Source organism: Cricetulus griseus, chromosome 6 (assembly GCF_003668045.3).
Source record: "Cricetulus griseus strain 17A/GY chromosome 6, alternate assembly CriGri-PICRH-1.0, whole genome shotgun sequence".
Lineage (NCBI taxonomy): Eukaryota > Metazoa > Chordata > Mammalia > Rodentia > Cricetidae > Cricetulus > Cricetulus griseus.
In genome coordinates, this window is record NC_048599.1 from 87,258,370 (window position 1) to 87,277,541 (window position 19,172).

The window sequence follows — 19,172 nt, forward strand, 5'->3', positions numbered from 1 at the left end:
CCCATTCTTAGAAAAGGACAGGTCAACCAAATAAAAACTAAAAGAGAAATAATGGAGCTAAAAGACTTTATAGAGGGCAGAGGTTGGCCCTTGCCTTGACCCAACTTCTGCCTGACCAGTCTGTGAACCCCTATTCTGGGTTTGGCAGGCAGGTTAACTCAGCCCTGGTGGACTATGAAACCATGAGTCTACTGACAATGCTGTGCTAGTCCCTCTTCCACCTACTTGGAGATGAAGTGCCTCAGACCCACCTGCACCCACTGTGAGACCCATCAGAATATTGGAACCACTTGCACCCACCGAAAGAAAATCTTGGACCAGTACAAACTAGGAGAGGAAGAGACACCACCTGAAACCACTGGAAGAAGAGATGCAAAGACTATGATATAAGAACACAATCAACACCTATAGGACACTTTGAAAGCAGTGCTAAGAGGAAAGTTCAGAGCACTTAGTGCCCACATGAAGAAACTGGAGAATAGTCACACTACAGCATTAACAGCACAACTGAAAGCTCTAGAACAAAAGGAAGCAAACTCTCCCCAGAGGAGTAGACACCAGGAAACAATCAAAATTAGGGCTGAAATAAATAAAGTAGCAACTAAGAAAAAAACACTACAAAGACTCAATGAAACAAAGATTTGGTTCTTCCAGAAAGTCAACAAGATAGACAAACTAACAAAACTAACCAAAAAGCAGTGAGAGAATGTTAATTAACAAAACCAGAAATGGAAAGGGGATATAACAATGGATATTGAGGAAATCCAGGGAATCATCAGGTCATAGTTTGAAAACCAATAATCCAAAAAAATTGAAAATATAAAGGAAATGGACAATTTTCTAGATAGATATCTCTTACCAAAATTAAATCAAGAACAGATAAGCAATTTAAACAGACCTATAACCCATAATGAAATAGAAGCAGTCATCAAAACTCTACCAACCAAAAAAACACAGAGAGGCAGATGGTTTTAGTGCAGAATTCTACCAGAAATTCAAAGGAGAGCTAATACACGTACTCCTCAAATGGTTCCACACAATAGCAGGAGAAGGGACATTGCCAAGCTCTTTCTATGAGGCTACAATTACCTTGTCACCCAAGCCACACAAAGACACAGCAAAAAAAGAGAATTACAGACAAATATCCATCATGAACATCGATGCAAAAATATCCAACAAAATACTGCCAAATCAAATCCAAAAACACATTAGAGAAATCATCCACCATGATCAATTTGGCTTTATCCCAGGAATGCAGGGATGGTTCAACATAGGAAAATCCATCAATGTAATCCACCATATAAACAAATTGAAAAAAAGATCAAGGGGATACAAATTAGAAAGGAAGAAGTCAAACTTTCACTATTTGCAGATGATATGATAGTTTACATAAGTGACTCGAAAAAATCTACTAGCTGAACTACTACAGCTGAAAAACTCCTTCAGCAAAGTGGCAGGGTATAAGATTAACTAAAGATATCAGTAGCTCTAATATATACAGATGATAAATGCACTGAGAAAGAAGTCAGAGAAATATCACCCTTTACAATAGCAGCTAACAACATAAAATATCTTGGGGTAACACTAACCAAAACTGAGAAAGACCTGTATAGTAAGAACTTTGAGTCCTTAAAGAAAGAAAGTAAAGAATATACCAGAGAATGGAAAGATATCCCATGCTCTAGGATAGGTAGGATCAACATAGTAAAAATGACAATCTTGCCAAAAGCAATCTACAGATTCAATGCAATTCCAATCAAAATCTCAACACAATTCTTCACTGACTTTGAAAGAACAGTAGTCAACTTCATATGGAAAAACAAAAAACCCAGGATAGCCAAAACACACTGTAAATAAAGGAACTTCTGGAGGCATCACCATCCCTGACTTCAAGCTCTATTATAGACCCATAGTCCTGAAAACAGCTTTGTATTGGCACAAAAATAGGTTGTCCAATGGAATTGAATTGAAAACCATGATATTAACCTACATACCTACGGACACCTGATTTTTGACAAAGAAGGTAAAGTTATACAATTGAAGAAGAAAGCATCTTCAACAAATGATGTTGGCATAACCTACCACATTTGTGTCACTATTGCATCATTATGTTGAATTCTAGGGATGAATGTCAGTTGGGGTGAAAGTTTTAGTAAGGCAACAGCTTGTCTTCGTCATGTTCAATGACATATATGTGTGGACTTCATCAACAGACCCTTACCACAGGTTGTGTGGGTCAACATTTAGTATTGACAATAACCTGTTATATTTGAAGGTTTCAATGATCCTCCTTTGGACTGTGACAATGCAAGATTGTAACCTGTTGGTGGTAATGGTGTCTTTTCCTCAGTAGCATAAATTGTTTTTGTGGGTCCAATGTTTCTGAACACTTCATTGTGGCATGTGCCCTTTATTGAAACTTGAGGTACATTCTTCAGTGATGTCACAGTTGTTGCCAATGGTGGACCAATCTGAATTGACACAGCACTGGAAAACCTGATCACTGCAGTGACACTTCTGAACAACTTATTCAATTTATATTGGAGTGAGACTAAGAAGAATGTATATTTTCTAGAAGATAAAAAAACCACTTTTGAGAAACCATTATAGTCCATTTTTAATAAGAAATTATTTTTGTAAAAAAATACACATGTTTTTTTCCCTCAAAAGTGTGATTTCCAAATTTCAGTATTCACTATTTTATTAGCATGGCAAATTTCCTCCTATGGGTTAGAAGTGTCACTTAAATATATTTTTTTCAGCTTTGAGTCATTATTCATGTTCAGTTTGTGAATCTTGAATGGCATAAATAGTGGCATTTGACTGAAATCTTTGGAACTACCAGGGTGCTGGCCCACAACTCTAAATTAAACACCTGGGAGGCTGAAGCAGGAGGATTGTTTGTTCACATCAGCAAATGGAAAGTTCTGAAACTTAGAGGAAAGGCTCAGGAAACACTATAGAGAAAGGCACAACCAGGTGGGTTCTGAAATAGACTTCATGAGCTTAGGAACTAAAACCAAGATGTTTTCCTTTTTTCCCATTTCAGCTCTTTCATGCAATAGATTTTAATCATTTCTCTATCCCCCAACTTCTCCAAGATCTTCTCCAGCTCTTTACTCACCCAACTTTATGTTCTTTCTCTAGCCCACCATTTCTCTCTCTTTAGAAAGCAACATGAAACACAAAAATGAAAGTTAAACAGAAAATTAGGACAAAAATGTTAATAAATAAAAGAAAACAAGAAGTTCATTAATAATAGATTTCATGAAGTATGGAAGCCAATCACTACTACTGTGATTTTTAAATCTAGTAGAGTTTGTTCAGAAGTCAATCCACAGAGACACTATTGAAAGGAGCATATAGGAGGTAGCCATTCTCTGGAGACATAATTCTTTAGAGAACTTAATTTGCAACAAGTATATTGGGGGCAATTTGAAGAGCTTAGTTAAATGTTTTGTATTTCATTATTAAGTTACTGTTAATGTTTTCCCTTACCCCATAGACAGATTCCCCAGGGATCTGATTTTACTCAGATTATAAAACAAAATGCCAATAAATGGTACCTGTAACAATATTAATACATTGTTTAAGAATGATCCATAAAATAAAACAAATTCCTTATTTTGAGATTATCCTGCATTGTTTCCAACTGACAAAATGCAAAGTCTTGTTTAATTAATTTCATAATATGCACATTAATGGAATTTGAAATATATCTTGATACATGTTCCCAAAACAGCTTTCATATTTCACAATACATCTTATGTTTATTCTGGAGTCCAGTTGTGGGCAAATCTGTAACCTAATCTCTAAAGTGCTTTTAGAAGAATGAAGCATGTGTGCCATGCTCTATGTGGGCCTAAGGAGCTATTTCTTGGTGACAGCAAGTCTAGCTTCAGTGGCTGAGTGTGCATTTCTTTGAAGGTATATTGGCACTGATATGCTTGTAATTTTGACTTATCAAAGTAAGAAATGATTTCCTAGACTTGAAAATAAATCACAGAAGTCTTAATTTGGAACAAGTAAACAAAGAAGAAACAGAAACTCAGATAACGTATCAATGAAATCTTTCCAGAGATTTTGTAATAGGGTTAAATACAGTTAAATTGTGGCTTTCCTAATTCAGTTGACAAGTCATTTCAAAGTTTTACGCCAGAGATAAGAATAGGATTGTGCATATACTTTATATGCTTTATAGAATATTGACACAATAAACAAAATACAGCTACCTACAAATTCTGTATTCTTGTTCAAATGCATATAATGGAAGTGGGAGCATATTGAAAGCATGCTCATATTGAACCATGTAACATTCGCATGGTTTATCTTCCTGGTAATGTGTTTATCAATTTAGAGAATGTGATTGTAATTATTACCAATTGTCACCTCCTTCTGGGTCTTTAGATACTTGCTTATCTGAAGATGTTTTATTCTTTTAAGATTTCAATTTAAGTTTTAAAAGTATTTTTTATTCTTCAAATTAAGATATAATGGTCATGTTTGATTTCCTTTCCTCCCTCCAACTCTTCCCATGCACAGCCCTGCTTTTTCTGTATCAAATATTTAGCCTCTTTTCTTAAATGACTGAAGAATTTGCATTTACATATATTTTTCAATAAATAAATAAATGTTCACATTAAAATAATTAAGTCACATCTATTTGTGTGGTAAATGCTACTAATTTTCAATGTGGCATCACCGTATTTCATATCATCCTTAAATCTTTATCCCACCAAACAATAACACTCCATCCTTTCCTCCTCTGAATCCTAAATCACTGTTGTATTATTTCTATGAATATGACTAGTCCAAGTACTACAAAGAGGGGAGATAATAAAATATGTACCTTTGTTTTATTCTGATTTGTAAATTTGTTATAACTCATACAATTTCACTATTTAATTACGATTAGTTTGAAATGTAATATATTGCTTACCTGTTCTCTTGCTATTCCCTCCCGATAGTGTCAAAAAGTATGTCCTTGCACAGGCATAAGAAGGCTGTCCTTGAAAACTACTTCTATGCTAAACTTTTGGGTGTGTGCCACATAGTGTATTTACTTATTTGTCTCTGTTGGTGGGCAAGTGAGATGTTACTACTTTTTGTCTATTATGAAAAATTCTTTTTCAACATTACTTAAATATTTATTATGGTTTAGCTTTCCATTATTTTTTGTTGTCATGGATGAGAATTCACTGTGGAAATTCAATGTGGATTTATCTTTATTTATTAAAATGGATAAAGATTTTTGTAATTATTTAAGTATAAAATCTGCAGAATATTCATGAAAATGGCACCATCTGTTTATACTTATTTTATAGATTTCATTTCTATTGTCTTAAAAATTTTGCACTCTGTTGATTCTACAGCTTTAAAGCATTAAATTTAATTGCAATAAGATTCAAAGACATTAGTGATGCATGCAAAAAGTGATACAATGAATTTCCTGATGGTGATAAGAGACAACCCCTATAGCTGTACACAATAAAAATATAATCCATTCAACCATCCAATAGGAATTCCCCCTTGGGTCATTAGAGATGAAGGCTCTGGGGAAATTCTTGTATATTTTTTTTTGTTTTGTTTTTTCAAGAGGCCATGGCTTTTAAAAATATACAGAGAAACTAATAACAATAAATAATACCCTGAATTTACTTACTTGTTTATGAGCCAAATAATTTTCTTCAAACTATATTTGCATTTAATCCTTGACATTTTCTGTATGTTAGATGTTCTGCAGTTTTCATAATCCACATTATATTGTCTAATTGTCCTGGGGTCACATAATTGTTCAATACAGAATCTGGAGGTTGATAATCCAAATCAGAAATTGCATCTCAACATCTAAAAAGTTCCAGGTACTTTTTCTCAATAAGGCAAAGCAAAACTGGCAATAGCAATGTATGACACAAGAAACCCATGTTCTTTGATCATTGTTTATTTTAATCTTTTACCATGTTCATTTGGCTCCTGACAGAATTTAAAAATGGTTACTTGTCTTTACTTCAAAGAAACTGAATAATAAAACACATTATATTTAAAAAATTCATATTAAAGATGTGAAATCCAATGATCTCATTTAATTATTACTTGGAACTTATTTCATAGATAAATTATTTCCATGATTATTATCCTGTATTTGAGGAGAAATACTCTTTTCTGAGGATATAATTCTCACTACAGAGTGATTTAGATAGGAATGTGCAGACAAAGACTTTCCCTATGTGTTTTCAAAGTTTTTATGTTAAAATATAGATCTGTACTTGCAGAAAACTTCAGTTCAAAAGTATTTTCTAGTATTTCTAGTACTCACATGGAACACAGTTTGTTTCCCTCTTATGGCACTAGATTTGCAAGTATCTTGTATTTATTTTTTTACCATTAATCAGATTCACATATTTAAAGCATCTGTTAATAATTTATTTATTGAATACTTATGAATTTGGAAATTTCCTATGTATTTGTGGAATGTTTATTATTTCATAAAGTATAACATAGATTGAGTAAAACACATAATTTTTGAAGATGATTTTGAGAAAACAAAAAAAGGATAAATAAAACCCAGTTTGCAGACTTTTCTAGAGAAAGCAGCATTTGGGTTTAGGAGATCATTTCATCCTGAGGTTTCATTATAGTGTTCATAGGAAGAAGTTTGGGGAAACTAGGTGAGAGATAGTGAGAGTATGTGCAAATACTCATTTTCTGAGGTGCTTCTCTTGTGGGAAGTGTGTAAGCTCTTTCTCAGTTAATGGTGGGTATTTACCTGCACCTCAATATCCAGTCATACCCACTGTGAGTTCATGTGCGGAGTGTCCCTATTTCATCTGGCAAATATTTGAATGAAGATTTTAGCTAAATTGTCTCATAACTCTGTTCCATTTTCTGCAACTATCCTTGAGCCTTGTGAATAGAGGGTTTATATGTGCCAAGTAGAGATAAAACTCCACAATCTCCAATTTTCTGCATAGTCTACAAGTTGTATGTCTCTGTGTAAATTTCTATCTGTTGAAAAGAAGTTTTCAACTGAGGGTTGAGATATGTACTAATGTATGGATACAAAGATTTAAATCTAAGGAAAATTTTGATACTACACCATGTGAGCAGTAGCCAGTCATAGATTTTTTTGGTCATTGGATTTAGGATCACTTCAAAAGTCATCATCTGCTTTTTGTCTGCAGGCTCTGACACCTGAATGAGTTCATAAACCTCAAAAGAACTTATGGAAAAGAAGAACAATGTAACCGAATTAATCCTTCTGGGCCTCACCCAGAACCCTGAGGGCCAAAAGGTTTTTTTGTCACATTCTTGCTCATCTACATTGTGACAGTAATGGGCAACCTGCTTATCATGGTGACCATCATGGTCAGCCAGTCCCTGGGCTCTCCTATGGCTTATTTATAGATACTGCCTATTCTACTGTCATTGCTCCCAAAATGATCATTGAATTGCTCTATGCAACAAAGACCATTTCCTTCCAGGCTTGTATGACTCAAGTACTCATAGACCATTTATTTGCTGGAGCTGAGGTCATTCTTCTGGTGGTGATGGCCTATGATCACTATGTGACCCTCTGTATACCTCTTCACTATTTGACCATCATGAACAGGCGGGTGTGTGTCCTCATGCTGTTGGGGGCCTGGATTGGGGGCTTTATTTACTCATTAATTCAGTTCATCTTCATTTATCAGCTCCCTTTCTGTTTTCCAAATATCACTGACAGCTTTGTTTGTGATATGTATCCCTTGCTAAAACTAGCTTGTACCAATACTTACCTCATTGGACTCTGTATGATAGCAAATGGAGGGGCCATTTGCACTGTCACTTTCTTAATTCTTCTAGTTTCCTATGGGGTCATTTTACACTACCTTAAGTCACATAGTCTGGAGGGAAAATGCAAAGCATTGTATACATGTGCATCCCACATTGCTGTGGTCATTTTATTCTTTGTTCATTGCATCTTCTTGTTTGCAAGGCCTACTTCCACATTCCCCATAGATAAGTCTGTGACTGTAGTATTAACATAATTACTCAGATATTGAACCCATTACTCTACACCTTGAGGAACTCAGAAATGAAAAATGCAATGAGGAGACTTTGGAGCACTAAAATCACTTTAGCAGGAGAGCTATATTCTTCCTGTAGAACATGACATTCATTCTTCCATGGAAACAAGGGATACTTGCCTTGAAGCTTTTTTACTTTCCATTTTCATTGTTATTCTCTTTTGTTACATATCTTATTTCTCTAAAACAGTGGTTTTCCTGTTTAAGTGGGTTATACTACATCTTTCAAAACAAAGACCATTCTACACACTTAATAGATATTAATGTAAGTTTTTGTTGTTGTTGTTGTTTGTTTCTTTGTTTTTGAGATAGGGTTAATTTGTGTAACCTTGTCTGTCCTGGAGCTAGCTCTGTAGACCAAGCTAGCCTTAAACCCTTAAACTTGCAGAGATCCACCTTCTTCTGACACATAAGTGCTGGGTTTAAAGTGCTTGCATAGTTTAAGATTTTCATGGGCTATATTTTTGTCTTTTTGTATGTTTTCAATTTATTTCATGATTTTAAAATTTCATTTTTATTGATAAGTTTTTGCATGTATTTATAGATTAAAAGATGATACTTTGATCTGTACATGTATTATTGAAAGCCTTAATGAAGTTAATTAAAATTTTCCCCTTACCATTTTTGTGTGTGGTCAGAATAGGAAAACATATAAACATATTTATATTTATTTGTTGAGATAGATTTCAACACAAAATATGTCTATGGAAAATTCTTTTCTCTTTAGTCCAAGTATCCAGTAAGATAAACCACTGGGCTGAGATTCAAAAACATTGTTTAAGTAACAGTATCTAAAAAAAAAGTTCTATCATCCATATTATACATGGAATATTTGTTGTGTGAGCTTGACTTTTATAATAGAAAACTATATAGCTGGATCAATATTCTTTTGAATTATATAATTTTTTTCATGCTGTGTCTGAATATAATCTCCTCTGTATGCTTTGGGTAAATATGTTATGCCTGTCTCATATGATAGATCTAGTTAGGCTTTTAAGGACACACACCCCATACTGGATCCAACAGTGGCTGGATTAATTTACATGCCTACCAGAGATATAGAAGGTTTCTCTTTTGTATACATCCTTCTTAGTATTTATTAACCTCATTTGTAAAAGAATAGGCATTTTTATTTTGGTAAGATGGAATCTCAGTATAGTTTCAATTTGTATTTCCCTAATGGCCGATGATGTTCAACACGATTCCCCACTTCTATTGGTCATTTATTCATATTTTGGGAGCTGTTCAATTTAGTTATGTTTATGATGTTTGATTGCTTGCTATTTAGGGTTGTTTTAGTTCCTTTTATGTAGGTATTAATGTTACACATCTATTGGATGTGCAGTTATCAGAGATTTTCTTCTGTTTTTGTAAACTGTTTCTTCTTTTAGTTGCTTCCTTTGTTGTGCAATAACCTTTTCATTAAACACAATCTGGCACTATTCTCTGAGTCATAACAGCCTTTTATGGAAACATCTTTTTTTATTTTCTTTTTTTCATTCATTTATTTAGCTCATAAATAAAGTCATGCACAATTATGATACAGAATACAGTATGTTCACAATGGCATGGCTAAATTAAACCAATTAACATTTTATATCACAATATTCATCACTTTGTTTTGAGAACACTTAAAGTATACTATCTCACAACTTTTAAAATATAGCATATTGTTATCAACCATATTTATCATGCTCTCAGTAGACCTCAAGACTTCAGAGAGTCCATGCCTCTTTCCCAACTGCAGTTTTATATCTTGTTCAAGCTTTCAAATAATTTCCCTTATAGAGTCCAAGAATTTGAGATATAGCATTAAGTTTTTGACTCATTTGCAAATGTTCTTTGTAAAGGGTTAGAGAGAAGGTTCAAGTACCATTAATCTACATTTAGGAGTCCAATTTCTCTATCATCTTTTGTTGAGGAATCTGACTTTTTTCCAAGTGTCTGTTTTGGGCCTCTTCATCAAAAATTAAGTTTTAGGTGGTTGTGAATAAGAATATATTATTATTTCTATCTGAATGCTTATTATCACCATCAATGAAAGGAATTGATTTGTAGATATTGATTTTATATCTTGATCCTCTGCTAAATTTATTTATTATATCTATGAAATTTCTGATAGAATTTTTAAGTCTCAGGTAGATGATCATTTTATCTACAAGTAAATATATTTTATCTTCATTGCTATTTGAATTGCTTTATCACTTCTTTGACTTAAAAAGTCACTAAGATACCAAGGGATAGCCCTTATTGAATGAGACTTAAAAGTCTCAGGAACAAGACATTGCTATAAGATGGTGTCTTCTCTATATGGCAGAGAGTTTCACCTATGAAATCTGTTCCCTAGACAAAATCTATTCAATGATAACACATTTGAAATTCCAACGTGGATGAAGAAACTCCCACAAAGCCCCACCTATAGCAGAAGAGGTACATGTAATAAATGACTACTGGGGGACCGAGATCAATCAAATCAGACTTTTCCAATAATGACTCCCTTTATATGTTATCCAATCCTGAATGGTGAGCCTAAAGGCTTGTATGTATGAGCAAAACTAAATGGACTTAATACACACACGCATGCACGCACGCACGCACGCACACATACACACACATACATGGTATGGGGGAGAATTACATATATTCAACAATAATAAGAAGTGATGAATTTGAGAAGGATTAAGTCAGCAGAGGAGTTGAAGGAGCAGGGTATGTAAAATTATATAAATACAGTATTTATGTTATTCAATTTTAAAAAGAAAAGTAAAAAATTAATGGTGAAATTTATACATTGAGATCATCTCTGGTTTTTGTGGGAGTGATTGAGTTTTTACCCTATGCAGCATATTATTGGTTCTAGCATATATTATTGTGATACTTACATCTTCTATTGCCATTTTCTTCAGATTTTTTAAATCATGTAGTGAATCTACATTAAAATATGATTTTTATACTTGTATCGGTGCTATATTACATTTGTTGATTTGTTTGTGTTGAAACATTCTTGTAGTACTTGAGATAAGCCAACTAGATATTGATGAATTTTTATGCATCTTTGAAATTTGTTAGCAAATATTACATCAAGCCCATGGATGGTACCACAAACAATGGGCTTGGCCTCCTTCATAAATCACTAATTAAGACAATGTCCTACAGTCTTGCCTACAGCCTGTTCTTAAGGAGAAATTTTATTTTTTCCTTTCCAAATCTTTTTATTTAGTTATTCTTTGTGGATTTCACATTATGCATCTCAATCCCATGCATCTCCCTATCCTTTAGTATACATCCTCTGCCCTTGCAACTCCCCTGAAAAAATTTTTAAAAATTTACAGAAAAGAAAAACAAATTATAAAAAGAAAAATCTCATCGTGGAAGCTGTAATGTGACACAGTAAGTCACACAGTTTACCCTTTAACCCGTATATCTTTACTTAATTTTTATTGCACAGAGTCATTGGTCTGAACTGAGGCCTCTGGTTTCTGCTAAACCATTGATACTGGGCCCTCACTGGGCCTCCTCTTGGATAGCTTCTTGTTGTGCTGTGTTATAGATCCTGAAGCTTTGGATCTGCAAGAGCAGCCCCTTTACCTTCTTCACAGAAGTATCCTGTACAGTATTCATTTAGAAACTCACCAGTATTTGCTCCTTTCTTGATCTATGCCTTTCCTAACATTAAGATTCAGCCACATTTATAACATCAGGTATGAACTGATCCCTATGAAGAAATCTTGAAATCCAATCAGAGAAACAGTTGGTTCCTCTCACAGTCTTGTCTCTTATATCATTCCTGGTTGGTCAGTACTGTTTCATTCAGCATCCTGCACTGGATATCTTTTCTCCCAAGAAGCTCAAATATTGTTTCTAGTGCTATGAAAATAGCCAGCAGAGAGCATTTCCTGGTCAGTTCAAAATTGATCAGTCTATCCTTTCAAACATAGTGAATGGTGCTGTCCACAATAGTGTATTAGCATCTAGTTGAGAAAGCAAACCAAAACCAATGGCAATAGGCTAAAATGTGATAAATTGTGAAGACAGGAACCAAAGTACATAGCACTTAGGACATCATTCTTAAAAAGACCTCATTTCTACAGACAATAATGAATGCCAGGGAATGTTGGCATGTTTGAAATAGCAAAAGAAGAAAATAAAAGAAGCTTATAATTCTCAGAAATAAAGGAAGACCAGAAACAGCTGAGGGTACTAATTTTTATTTCCTAATTTAAAATACTACTATGCTAAACAAATTAAAAGAGGTGCATATGGGCTAAAATTCAAATAAGACACATTGAATACTTAAATCTTACTCTATCCACATATTACCTATATTTTAGCATTTCAAAATGAAGAGAAGACAGGTAGCATTTCATACAACCTAGAGCAAGAAGAAAACTACACCACATTTCAGTCCACTATTTTAGCTTAAGCACTGAGAAGTAAACAAAACTTTGCCAAGAATTGATAAGCATTGTTTCCAAACAAATTACTGATGGTAGATTTATCTAGAGTTGATTACTTTTGATTAGGGAGTAATGTGTAAATATTGATGGAAATAGAATTAAACATAGAGAAAATTCACACATGAGCATAGCTTCACCAAAGAACTACACTATAGGAAATTCCTCAGCAAGAATAAACTCAAAGGTGTTTAATTCAAAGTAAGTAGGCTATACCATCATGTTATGAATTTACTATAAGAAAACTCTTGAAATTTTTAGTTCAGTGTATATCTGTGGATGTTTGCTTCTGCTTCCATCAGCCACTGGATGAGGGCTCTAGGATGGCATAAAAAGTAGTCATCAGTCTCATTATAGGGGAAGGGAATTTAGGTTATCCTCTCCACCATTACCTAGATTGTCAGTTCATGTCATCCTTGTAGATCTCTGGAAATCTCCCTGATGCCAGATCTCTCCTCAGACCTATAATGGCTCCCTCTGATATTGTATCTCTCATTTTGCTCTGCTCTATTCTTCCCCCAACTCAACATTTCTGGTCCCCCATTTCCACCTCTCCCCTCTTCTTCTCCTTCTCTCATTCTGCCAGCTCCCTCTCCCCTATCCTCATGCTCCAAATTAGCTCATGAGATCCTGACCCTTCCCATTCTCTGGGGTACATGCTTTTTTCTCTTAGAGTCCTCCTTGTTTCCTAGTTTTTTTGGTGAAGAGGATTGTAGGCTGGTAATTCTTTGCTCTATGTCTAAAATTCATATATGAGTGAGTACATACCATGTTTGTCTTTTTGTGACTGGGTTACCTCACTCAGGATGGTTTCTTCTAGATCCATCCATTTGCCTTCGAATTTCAAGATTCCATTGCTTTTTTCTGCTTAGAGTTAGTAAGAGAAGCAATACAAAAGAATGAAATAAAGAGATACAAATAGGAAATGAAGCAGAATCATTTTTCTCAGATAATATAGATTGCATAGATGAGACACTGATTACTCTACCAGAAAATTCTTAGACATGCTAAAAACTTTCAGCTAAAGAGCAGATATAAAGTCGGCATTCTATCCCTAGCTGAAGAGTTATTGGTAGGTAGTTGCTGCTGGGGGAGAAAGAGTCTCTTTAATTTATGATTGTGCTCACTGAAAGATAGTCCATACTCCAGTGAATGTCCTCACACCAGGCACTAATAGGACGTTGTAGGTTAAACAAAGAATTGTTAAGGAAAGACATGAAGTAGGAAGTGAGATGTCATCATGGGATTGGAGGAGGGATTGAGTGATGGATATAATAAAGACCCATTGTAGAGATGTATGAAATTTTCAAAGAATAAATTAAGTTTAAAAAACATGAATCTCAAATCTCTATCCTTGTCACTTAAAATTAGTGTGGCATAACAAGTTACAAAAAGACTAGGCAGAAACCCTCATATGGACAAGGCAACTGACTAAGAGGAAAAGGCAAAAGAGTCAGAGGGATCCCCCTACACACACACAGACACACAGACACAAACACACAACACACACACACACACACACACACACACACACACACACACACACACACACACAAACACTGCTACTATTGGGAGTCCCACAAGAACACCTGGCTACACAGACATAATGTGTATACGGAGGACCTAGCTCTCTTTATTATGTCAGTGCCTTCTGAATGTGAATTTTCAAGTCCAAGACAGTTGAGAAATTGGCTCTTATTCATATAACCTAATATTTTTGTTTGATCGATAATTTGTTACTTCATATTAGGTCTCTGTTTTCTTCCACTGGATAATCCTGAAATAACTGTCCGGGTATGTCTCAGAACATACATATTCTATTGGAAGGAGTATGTAGAAGACACCAGTTCTCTTGGGCAGGAAGGGCATGAATCCTTGGATAATTTAATTTGGAGCAAGTGCTTAGGGGAGAGTTTGAACTATTCAGTGAACTAGCTTAAGCTTCATCATTAAGTACCTTTCCTTATAGAATCATTCTCTTTGGGAATTAATGTTGCCTCAGAAAATGAAATAAAAGCCAGTATGTACTAGCTATGAACCACATTGATACAGAGTTGTAAATGACACAGTAATGCAAAACCAGCTCTACTTTTAAGATTAACCAGTGCTTATGCACATTGGATTAAGTGTATTATAAAAGTCTAATTTTCAAGTAAAGAGTGAAGCTTTAAACTTGCTTGATATATTTGAACAACAGTGTTCATATGAGATGACACAGCTAGTCCTTCTACTTTTTGATTTTGAAGTCAAATGTAAGTAAATCCATTAATTTAAACTAAAATGCCTTGTAAAATAGAAATAATAGTTATTTTCAGTGCAAGCTAAAGGAGCCATATATCTAGGTAAGATTTAAAGTCCCAGTGACTATGCATGCTATCATCTTGTTCTTGCCATTATACCTGGATTGTTGTGTTTGTAATATCATCATATCTTCATCAAACGAAGTTATTATTTGCAAGAATCAACAACAAAATTTTAGATATCTGGATTTGAAACAAGAAGTCAATATTGAAATAGAAAAATACAGGTAACATATTCACGGAAACCTCTACTTACTCTAAATGAGTTGTGTACCATCCTTAAATATGCCTCTAAATTATATCAAAAGAGTTTAATGCCAGGCCCAAAAATCAGTTATAATATGCATGCTTTTTCATTTCATAGATTAGTGCTAGAAAAAATGCAATTAAAATAACATCTCCAAATGTATTATGCTTAGCAATGTGCTTTAAGATAGAGAAAACCTACGGTAAAACATAGTAAATACCATGATACATATTTTTACAGTAAGAGTTAATAACATGAAACATATATTTAATTTCATTTGCAGAATATAACACTTTTTAAATAAACTGTCACTGTGCATATGGTATTTTAAATGTTCAGGTGCTCTGTGGATATTTCATTATTTTTGATTTTGGTAAAATATACAACCCACAATGTCAAGTAACCATCACTGTCACACTTTGTGAGTATGTGTATATTTTAAAAATATTGCTTTTATGAATTTTCATGGATAGAGTAAATTTAACATTTATTTTTCACTCACATATCTAAGGAAGTTTGAGATTTGATTAAATTGAGATGAGCATTTAAAGAGCAATCAAACTGTCTGATACAATTGCTATGATTTATATATGATATGATCTCATATTATAATCATAAAGCCTATAAACATTAGCACAATAATTTATTTTTTATTATAGATATTATTTTAAATAAAAATGAGAATATATTATAATACTATGATTATGTTTTCACTGGATCATTTTTGAGATAAATCACCCAAGTGTTTGCTAGACAGAACCCTTAAGATTCACTATTATGGTGGTAGACATAGTTTCCAAATGAGTCTGTAAATAGGGGAGTAGATTCCAACTGCCTGTGTAACCAAGCCTGGTAGAACTGTTGAGAAAATTGTCACATTGTGACATGGATTTAAGATCTTTGCAAATTCATTATATGCACTTGTTTCCAGGTACTCTGGGTGAATTCAGCATCCTCAGAAGAACTTATGGAAAAGAGGAACAATGTAACCGAATTTATCCTCCTGGGCCTCACCCAGAACCCTGAGGGCCAAAAGGTTCTGTTTGTCACATTCTTGCTCATCTACATTGTGACAGTAATGGGCAACCTGCTCATCATGGTGACCATCATGGCCAGCCAGTCCCTGGGCTCTCCTATGTACTTTTTTCTGGCTTATTTATCATTTATAGATACTGTCTATTCTACTGCCATTGCTCCCAAAATGATCATTGACTTGCTCTATGCAACAAAGACCATTTCCTTCCAGGCTTGTATGACTCAAGTTTTCATAGACCATTTATTTGCTGGAGCTGAGGTCATTCTTCTGGTGGTGATGGCCTATGACCGCTATGTGGCCATCTGTAAACCTCTTCACTATTTGACCATCATGAACAGGCGGGTGTGTGTCCTCATGCTGTTGGGGGCCTGGATTGGGGGTTTTATTCACTCATTAATTCAGTTCATCTTCATTTATCAGCTCCCTTTCTGTGGTCCAAATATCATTGACAGCTTTGTTTGTGATATGTATCCCTTGCTAAAACTAGCTTGTACCAATACTTACCTCATTGGACTCTGTATGATAGCAAATGGAGGGGCCATTTGCACTGTCACTTTCTTAATTCTTCTAGTTTCCTATGGGGTCATTTTACACTCCCTTAAGTCACATAGTGTGGAAGGGAAGCGCAAAGCTTTGTACACATGTGCGTCCCATATTACTGTGGTTGTTTTATTCTTTGTTCCCTGCATCTTCCTGTATGCCAGGCCTACCTCCACATTCCCCGTAGATAAGTCTGTGACTGTCGTTTTAACTTTCATAACTCCGATGTTGAATCCATTAATCTACACCCTGAGGAACTCAGAAATGAAAAATGCCATGAGGAAACTTTGGAGCCAAAAATATAGCTCAGTTGTGAGTAGGCTATTTCATTCTTGAAAAATGAAATCCAGGATACTTATTTATATAGATATATTTTACAAAGACAACAGTTTTGTTGCAAGCATGTACCATTTTTACTATTGTTCTCTTTTGGTAAGTTAGTGTCTTAATAAAAAGTAATATATATATATATATATATATATTATATATATATATAAAGTAGTAATATAATATCATATGTAAATTACATTTGACTTTAGAGACTACTTTTGTATAAGCTTCATACTTTTAAGTTTGTCATCATCCTATCTTATGATTTATTTCATTCCCACTTCAATTTTATTTCCTTTATTTTGAGTTTCAAATTTATTTTAATAAACACATAAATATGTATTATTTATTCATTCCTCCATTTTTGAATTTATAAATTATTTAGTCAATGTAGCTATAATGCTAACACTTCAAGTAGTTCATCTACCCTGTATCAATCATGGAGAACTTGTTCAGAAATTCAACATATATTGACTAAAAGCGTGCTTGAAATGTTTATTCAATGGGTGGGGGAAATAAAAGTAGTACAGATAATTGATTCGTGAGATAGGTGTTCAACATGAAGAGTTAGGAACATCATAATTACTAGAATTAGAGTCTGGCTTCTGGATAATATTGTGAAAATGACAGAGATAAGGATTTTCCATTGAAGTTGTCACAGAGATGGGGAAGCTGATTTCCTGAAGAGAATACTGTGCTTATATTCATCAGAGTCATACCCTGATCCCATATGTATATATAGAAACAATATAAATATTTTAAAGTTATTTAATCCCCACACCAATTGTTACCTTTCACACCTCACATGATATGGAAGTATACCTTATTTCTTATCATAATAGTTGGTTTCTCAAGTCTATCTATCGAATAACTACCGTGCAACACTATCCTTTTACAACATTTTCATAACTTTCATTCTATTCAGATTTTGAATTACTGCAGAGGGTCTGATACTCCAAGGGTATGTTAAATGGGCACAGCATTTAGGAATAAAGTACCAGATCCACCTTCTTATTTTTATCAGATGCTTTACCTAGATTAGACATTTGTGAGCAGCTCAAGTGGGCTCTTACATCACAGGTGTCATCTCATAAGGGGTGTCATATATTGCCTGTCTTTCAGATCGTGTATAAGATTCTTTACTATATTTACAGTAAGTATATCTTGAACATTGAGGGTAATATAGCTCGTTTGCCTTGGACAGCAACTCCCCACATTTTTATGTGGTCTTTCAAAATGTTCTATCAAGCCTACTAGCTTCAGAATAATTAACAATGTATATAGTGTCTCAGAGCTCAAAAAGACTCAGGGAAGATAACCAAACTCTTTACACACAACTTTAGATGTTAGATAGAGTCAGTTCTGCCATATCTCATTAGTTAGGAAAGTCTTGAAGTTCATTCAGTGTTCAAGTAGATAAAGTCTGTCTTTTGATAAAAGAGGGGCGATATTCTGTAGAATTGCCCAAAGTAGAATGTACTTTTTGGGTAATTTAATCTAGTATAATCTTTATTATTCACTGGAATACCTATCCTTTCATATGCACCATGAGTCTCTCTGTTCTCTAGAGATTTCTTTGTAAATCTAAACCAAATCACATCAGGCTCAGATGTAAGGCCCAGGAGTTTAACTAATTTAACCCTGTAGTTGAGGCTTCCATTGCTTCTTGGGTGCTGTTCTTTGAGTATTACACCTCTGAATTGAAATACTTGTGATCTTAGGGGAAAGTGAAGGACAAACATGGAAATCATTGTTCCATAGCAACACTGAATACTGCTTGGGCATATATGATGGTTAATCTTAATTCTTGACTGCATTTTTGAGATGTCTAAGAGATTAGTAAGTCACATTTCTGCATGTGTCTAAGACAGTGATACCAGAGTTCATTGGCATATAGGACAGCACCTTTGAGGGGAATTCCACTAGGAACTTAGTGAGACAAAAGAAGATTTAATAGAAACCTGTTATTATGTGTGTAATATTGCTTCCAGGATATCTTTGATTCCTGTAGTGATGATATTCTGCATTACCACAGGTCTATAGTAATGGAGCCATACACTAATGGACAGTACCACTAAAACAGTGAATCAAAATGGGCCCATTTTCTCTTAAGCAATTAAAAGCTAACTAGCATAGCCTATGCTATTTCATTCTATTACTCTGAAGTCATACTCCAACGATTTGGTTCCCATACTTGGG

General features: G+C 34.3%; 1 protein-coding gene and 1 pseudogene across 1 annotated transcript; both read left to right on the forward strand.

The window, feature by feature from the left end:
* Positions 1-7,216: 7,216 nt before the first annotated feature.
* Positions 7,217-8,152, forward strand: LOC103162010 (annotated as a pseudogene).
* A 7,873-nt stretch (positions 8,153-16,025) lies between these two features.
* Positions 16,026-16,979, forward strand: LOC113836357 (olfactory receptor 4A15-like). Its single transcript, XM_027421080.1, has one exon. The coding sequence runs from the start codon at positions 16,035-16,037 to the stop codon at positions 16,977-16,979; it is 945 nt and encodes a 314-aa protein (XP_027276881.1). The 5' UTR covers positions 16,026-16,034.
* The last annotated feature ends 2,193 nt before the right edge of the window (positions 16,980-19,172 follow it).

Excerpts from the sequence above, each read along its gene's own strand:
- LOC113836357 (XM_027421080.1), top strand. The coding sequence starts at position 16,035 with ATGGAAAAGAGGAACAATGTAACCGAATTTATCCTCCTGGGCCTCACC.